The 6,931-nt window shown below is 38.0% G+C and overlaps 2 protein-coding genes across 6 annotated transcripts; one reads left to right on the top strand and one right to left on the bottom strand.

Annotated features, from left to right (window-relative positions):
• LOC132640905 (protein DEEPER ROOTING 1-like) lies at window positions 1-4,019 on the top strand. 5 transcript variants are annotated; one of them, XR_009582482.1, is made up of 5 exons: window positions 1-143; window positions 396-922; window positions 1,466-1,634; window positions 1,896-2,010; window positions 2,760-4,015. XR_009582482.1 is itself a non-coding variant. In XM_060357717.1 (5 exons), the coding sequence occupies exons 2-4, from the start codon at window positions 401-403 to the stop codon at window positions 1,913-1,915; spliced, it is 711 nt and encodes a 236-aa protein (XP_060213700.1). In that variant the 5' UTR covers window positions 1-143; window positions 396-400; the 3' UTR covers window positions 1,916-1,951; window positions 2,033-4,019. The 5 variants fall into 5 exon arrangements, 4 of the variants coding, with proteins under 4 accessions (XP_060213700.1, XP_060213697.1, XP_060213699.1 ...); XM_060357717.1 differs by having other exon boundaries at window positions 1,896-1,951; window positions 2,033-4,019; XM_060357714.1 differs by lacking the exon at window positions 1,896-2,010 and having other exon boundaries at window positions 2,033-4,019.
• LOC132640904 (pollen receptor-like kinase 3) lies at window positions 2,981-5,418 on the bottom strand. Its single transcript, XM_060357713.1, has 2 exons — window positions 4,063-5,418; window positions 2,981-3,549 (listed from the first exon to the last, which is right to left on the bottom strand). The coding sequence occupies exons 1-2, from the start codon at window positions 5,333-5,335 to the stop codon at window positions 2,981-2,983; spliced, it is 1,842 nt and encodes a 613-aa protein (XP_060213696.1). The 5' UTR covers window positions 5,336-5,418.
• Window positions 5,419-6,931: the final 1,513 nt, after the last annotated feature.

Below are 6,931 nucleotides of genomic sequence, written 5' to 3'. Positions count from 1 at the left end.
ACTTGCATAGTAAAGAATGATGATTTTATGCTTTACCTAGTGAATAATATAGCATTTGTGTTGATTGTAGATCTTTAGTTGGTTCCAAAGCAAGATAAACGGAAAAGAAGGCACCAACAAACAAAAGTCAGTGACAGTTACTAGTAAGCATTCATGATTAACTTTTATTTCTTTGGGGGGGGGGGGGTTGGGGGTGTGTTTCATTCACTCAACTGATAGTTATTATCTCACAAAGTCACATTTCTTCTTGATTCAAATTTCCTTTAACGAGTCTTCTGAGATAATAACTGTTAGTTGAGTAACTATCTGAGAAATCACCTCTTAATGGGGCTGGGGTGTTATATTCATTTGTTTTGATCCTTCATGTGTTTCTAATTGCTTTCTCCTTTCAATAGATCATATGTTACATCAACCCAGTAAAGAAGAATTCAGTGACTGGCCTATTGAACTTCTAGCTATTGGGACATTTGGAAATAATCAGAGTCCGAAAGATCCAGGGAACTTGAATCATCAGTCTTCACATTCTGATCATCTAGAAGAACTTACACCTGAAGAAGTTGGAGAACTTCATAAAGAATTTAAGCTACTTCTTTGTGAACAAATTCCTTCTACTTCCCCTGATTTGTCTAAGGGTTCAACGAAGGATCTCGAGAAATTCTTTGACTGCTTACAAAACTTAGAAGATGATAGAAAAGGTTCAGGAAATAAAGAGAGTCATCTCAAGCAGAGTTACAGTGTTGCATGTGGCAAAGGACAAGAAGCTCAATTGGAAAACACAACCAGTGGCATTATTGGCAAAAAATCAGTGTCTTATTTCCTCAAGAAGGCATTTCTCTACAGAGGTGGACTCACAGCCCCTCCACCTCCTCTCTTGAGAAATCCCATTTCACAGTCAAAGTTTGAGAAATTAAGATTGGAGAAGGTTTGCACACTCTAGTGTTCCCTTTTCTAGTTTTCTTATTTCTTATCATGTTTACAGAATTTGCACCATTCTGAACAATGTCCTCAATCAGTATTGGCTGGGTAAAGTTACAGTCATAATTAAACTATATTTTATGTACCACCTAGGACTGTTAATTACCAAAACAACCTACTCCCACAAAAAGCTTTAATGGGTCAAGCATGTTTCATCCAAGAATCCTGTTGGATCCTATATTTAAATTAGACACTGATTCAATCGTAAGCATAGACGAGGCTGAAAGAGAAACCTATGATGCTTATGCAAGAATAACAAATCCTAGAGATTAGAAATTTAGTTCTTGTTTACTATTGTACTTATAGTTGCTTTAAATTTTCGCTGTGTAATATTGATCATTAAATTTTGGCTGTGTAATAGTGATCCTTCATTTACATATTTTGGGAGAGACCCCATCTATTCATGTAAAAACTTTTATTGATCCACTGTTCTTATGCAGATTCTAGTATGTGATTTTATTTTAAACTTGACAAATTATGCTATCTGCAGATTCTGAGGGCTATCCTGCACAAAAAGATAGTTCCACAAGCATCCAGTACAAGGGCTACCAAGAAAAAGAAGTACTTGGACAAACGAAATGTGCTTGAAACTGATGGTGAAGATGAAGAATTTGAAACTGTGAAGGACAGAAACAAATGGGACAACTCTGATTCTGAATGTAAGTTTTATTATGAACCCTAACTCTTTATTTGCTCTTTACATTAACATGACTAGACATGCAAGAAGATCTTAGGACAAAATCAGATTCTGAATGTAAGTTTAATCAGGGTGTAATTCCTTTTTCTACTAAATACTTCAAATAAACAAGGACTTGTAAGAACCTTTTGTGCATTGATAAACACCTAAATACATGAAACCTTTTACTTGTGGCCAACAATTGTTTGATGATGTTAACTTTGTTCATTTCTTGTGTTTGCAGTCATTGTACTAGAGATATAATTGACCTCTTCCACAGCCATTTCTTGGAAAGATGAAGTAACACTAAACTAGATATGTTGCATCTCATCGGTCATTACTCATCCAAACTTCTCACCGTGAGTTTATAACTATTTGCAGATTCAATTCTGTTCCTTTTCGCTCGACAAACTCCAATTCTTCTAAGATTTTGGTATATGTGAATAATTTGCCACTGCATGATATGGAAGAGTTGACAGGCACCATCCAGTGACAAGAATAAACTTTCATTCACTGAGATTTTTGCCATGGCTTATGCTTTTGCCATGGTTGTACGTTTATGGGACTCGGCACACTTCATGCTGAAGTTTTTTCAAGAGGAGAGAAAAATAAAGGGTGTACTTTTAAATTGAATATTTAGCAGATCTAATAAAGGGTGGGGTTTTTTGATGCAGCAGAGATGGTAGTCTTTACATTTACTGTTGGTCTAGTCACTAGTGTTATTTTAACAGGCCTTCCGTCCATGTTCTATTTAACTCATAGATATATATTGTATGGAAGTATAAGACAGAAGCTGTACATCGAGAGTATCTGCAATGGTAATCTGAAAACAATGAACTATAGAGAGAAAAAGTTGAAAATGCATCGTCTCAAGAATGATAATGCATCAGATCCGAGTGTGTGTGTAATTTTTCATATGGGTACTTGCATTTTTCTACTAACATTTAGTGCATGTTGAAAAATCCGCGCCCATGTCACACCAGTTCAAAAATGCAAGTGAAAGCAAAGGAAGGGTCCATGTAACATATAAAACGCGTAACGAAAGCTCCTTCGTGCTCCTATATCTGAGTTTTGTTTATCTAGAGGTCTTAATTTTTTACTTTTACAGAAAATCCTTTTGGGCTCGAGGCTTCGCTACAACAAATGAACTGCAGGCAGCATTCATCTCAGGGAGTTGAAAGTGCCACATTCCTTTGTAACATGCCTTCATAAGATTCTGCTGCGTAGAGCTCATGCGTTGATCATTAGTTGGAGAACTCAAAACAGCTTTTTGTACCCTTTTTTTCTCCCTACCATAAATTGAACCTCCTGGGCTAACCAATTGCTAAGTTAAATTTGTATCTCTTCTATCCTCCTTATGGCTTCCTTCATGTCGATTCTCTTATCATGGTCTCTCTCAGTGCATGCAGCTCCTATATGAAGAAACTTCTCCATCATTTCAAGGGAATCCTTTGCTGTTGCTATCTGTGGATCAATCAATTCTGATGCTCTATTCTCTTCAATTGCTGACCGCGCCCATTGCACAACATCAGTTCCACACTTTTGGTTGCTGAGATATTGTGACGGGAATTTCCCGGTAAGGATTTCAAGAATTATGATTCCAAGACAATAGACATCACTTTTTGGAGAGATTTGTTGGTTTAGTATGGCTTCTGGGGATTTATAAGCAAAAAGAGATTGGAGAGCTTGCGAATTGTTGAGTAGTGGGTAAAAGGCATAATCTGTGAGAAGTGGTTCATTATTTGCAGTAAGAAGAATGTTGCTAGACTTAAGGTTCCCATGAGGCACATCATATGATGCAAACTCTGAATGAAGAAATTTCATTCCACTGGCAACTCCCTGGATGATTTTAACGCGAGTAGGCCAATTTAGCTGAGCATGTGCTATCCCCCGATCACCTGAGAATTTTAGATAATATCTCACAAGATAAAAATAAAAAACATTAAGAGTTTATATTAAAGAAGCAGCTCCCAAATCGGCATGTTAAATACTTAAATATATATTGTGAATATTACTTCCAGGCATATTAGGGACCAATTTTGGAACTTCAGAAGCAACTGTAATTATTCAACACTCTAAAGTAGCACTGTTTCACAACTTGTTCAAACATGTAAACTTGCACTCTTTCTATTTTTTTTTTTTTTGGTTGGGGTGAGGGTCAATGACAAGAATGGAAATGTTTTGGGCTATCTAAGAGCATTTTTATGAATTATGTAATCCCGAGACTTTAAAAAAGCCGTTTCAAGGGGAATTGTTTAAGAATATCAGCAGACTATTTGATAAACATAAATGATATCCCATATGCACATTAAAAAGAAAGAAAGAAAAAGCTAGCATATTGTCAGTATGGGCTGTTTTAATGGACTCCTTAACCATTCAATATGACAGAGCCAAAAAAGAAATATACATACCATGTAACAGATACAACAAGCTGCCTTTAGGAATGTATTCAGACACCACCAGCTTCTCCTCTTTCCTGTAATGGTATGCTAATGGTTGCAATATATTCCTGTGCCTTAACTTGGCAAGTCGCCTGATCTCTATATCAAAAGTTTCCTTATTCAATTTATTCATCTCCCTCAACCTCTTCACCACGACGGACACTCCACTTCCCAATACTGCCTTGTAAGCGGACCCCAATCCTCCATTCCCAAGGACTTCAGCTGCTGCCTTCATCAAATCAGGCAAACCAAATATACCTCTTTCTTCATTTACCACCACTAGATCGCCCATATCACTGCCACTTCGTGAACGCCCCCTCCTTGAGGATCGCATAGAGGTGCGTGTGCTCATGCTTCTCTTGTTTGAACTTGGAATGTGCACCTTCACAGCCTCATCAAGGTTCTCTTTTTCAAGCTTTTCAAAGTGATCATCCTTGCGTTTTGCCCTAAAGAATATAGCCACCAACAACACAAAGACCACTAAGCCTATAATTATCCATTTTGTGCTGGAACCTTCAGGCTTTTCCCCGGACATCGCAGCATTGCACTCCCTGCCTACTTGTTGTCCACATAGCTCTTGATTTCCTTGAAAAGGGTCCGATCCAAACTTTGACAAACTTTGCGGGATTCCACCTTGTAATTTATTGTTTGACAGGTTGATAGATGTCAGACTACCCTGTGATAAAGATGGAATAGGTCCTGAGAATTCATTGTTTTCCAGGTGAAGTTCTGAAAGATATTTTAAACTGGCTAAAGAATCAGGAATTTTCCCTGAAAACTTGTTACGCGAAAACCATACTCTCCTGAGAGACAACATTTTGGAGAAGAAATCTCCAGGGATCTCTCCTTTAAACTGGTTCCCATCAATGAATAGAGACTTGAGAGCACCAAGCCTAAAATATTCAGGAATAGATCCTGAGAAAGAGTTGTTTGCAAGATTAAGAACTCTAAGGCCTTGAAGACTACCTAATGCATCAACATCAAGATCCCCTGAGAGGCCAACCCCACCAAGAAGTAGGCCTTGGATAACATTTTTGTCACATATAACACCAGCCCATTTCTTATTATTGTCACAAGGATTTGTACCCTTTTTCCAAGAGGAATCAAGAGCTGAGGTATTTAATAACAGTTCTTTAAATTCAAGAAGAACCTCGTCATCTCCAATGGAAACACAAGGAGTTGGATGAGATAGAAAAAGGAGGAAAACAAATAAGGAAATAAGGTGGAAGAGGACAGCGGCCATTTTTGTGGAGAAACAATGACTCCAGAGAGAGGGAGAATGTCTCTGATTCTTTTCTCGGGAGGTGTATCATGGTGTGTTGTTTTTTTGGGGAGATTAAGGTGGATGGTGAAATTTGACAAAGATTTGTGCCAGACAGAATGTTGTCTGAAAACAGATCAGAATGTTGGATTGAAAGAGAGGTACACCTTGCATTGACATAGCCTATGGTGAAGAGGCTTTCTCGCTAAATAGGGAAAATTTGACAATATCAACCATAACATTATGAATTAATGATTTCTTTTTATCTTATGTTATAAGCATTGACAGAAGCATAAAACACAAAGATCTGATAACTTATCCCAAACTTCAAGATGATTATGAGGGATTATTAGTTTCACGACCCATTCACGGATCATGATGGCACCTACACTATCCCACGGTAGGCGAACCATCCCCATATTATTCATCATTTAAAGAAAGGAAATGGGGAAGTTAAATGCATCAAGAATACTACTAAACATCCTTAATAATATACATAAGTACGGAAAATACTTACTCTTTACAATTCCCGCAGAACCTGGTCTAACACAAGAGCATCTAAATACTTAATACAACTCTTTGAATACTGAATAATACAACTGTCTTGAAAGAAACACAAGCAGAAAGTAAGATAGAGGAAGATCCAGGTTTCTGATAGAACTGATGGGTCACCTTGAAGACTCCAAAAAAACACCTAGGGAATCAACCACGAGACCTAGAACTGGAACAAGGATCAGTATCTGCACCCAAAGAAAGTGCAACAAGTGTAGTATTAAAACTACCACGAGTACTCATAGGTATCATAGGCCGACAGCGAAGGGAAACACATATACAAATTGTAAAGATTGAAGTTAATCACTCAATACACCAATTAAACTTAGCTTCACCAACTATACCCCTTTAGATCATATTGCACACTAAGATAGGTAAGCACATACACTAAGATAGGTAAGAACAATTCCCATAAGGAAATTAGAGACAAATCACACTAAGATATCAATGCGTGGATGTAATGCATTGGCCAATATCACACATGGTACACTTATGCTAGCGGTCATTCCGTCTAGTCATGACCAATGGGGGACTTGCGAGGTCCATATACCTGTCACTGTACCGGCTGAGGTCCTTCCATTTCGGACTGTGACCACTAACTGTGCTGCACAACTTTACCATCGAGCTATGAGATACTCACTGTACCGTCCGACTCTACTGCCCAGAACAACGCTGCGAAAATCACCTAAAAGGAGCTCTAGAACTCAAGATATGATGAAAGTACTAGATGGACAAAGTCTGAAATTTTATACACAGAGGTCTTCGCATTTGCGACCAGAATGTGGCATTTGTGACCAGATTTCGCTTTGGCGACCAAAAGTTTGCATTTGCGAGCTCACCAGACACCAGCAACAGCTGTCCGCACTAAAACGATCATAAATCCCTCATACTACATCGGAGTTCGACAATTAAAGTTGCTAAAGTTCAAAAATTTCGATACACATCTATCCCAATAATCAAAACTCAATTCCAACATCAAAAGGATATAATGGTACATCAAAGTGTCGTAGGTGTTCGACTTATGCC

The sequence above is a fragment of the Lycium barbarum genome, chromosome 5, assembly GCF_019175385.1.
Source record: "Lycium barbarum isolate Lr01 chromosome 5, ASM1917538v2, whole genome shotgun sequence".
Lineage (NCBI taxonomy): Eukaryota > Viridiplantae > Streptophyta > Magnoliopsida > Solanales > Solanaceae > Lycium > Lycium barbarum.
Note: the sequence above shows the minus strand (reverse complement) of the source record. Positions and strands in the feature narration are given on the sequence as shown.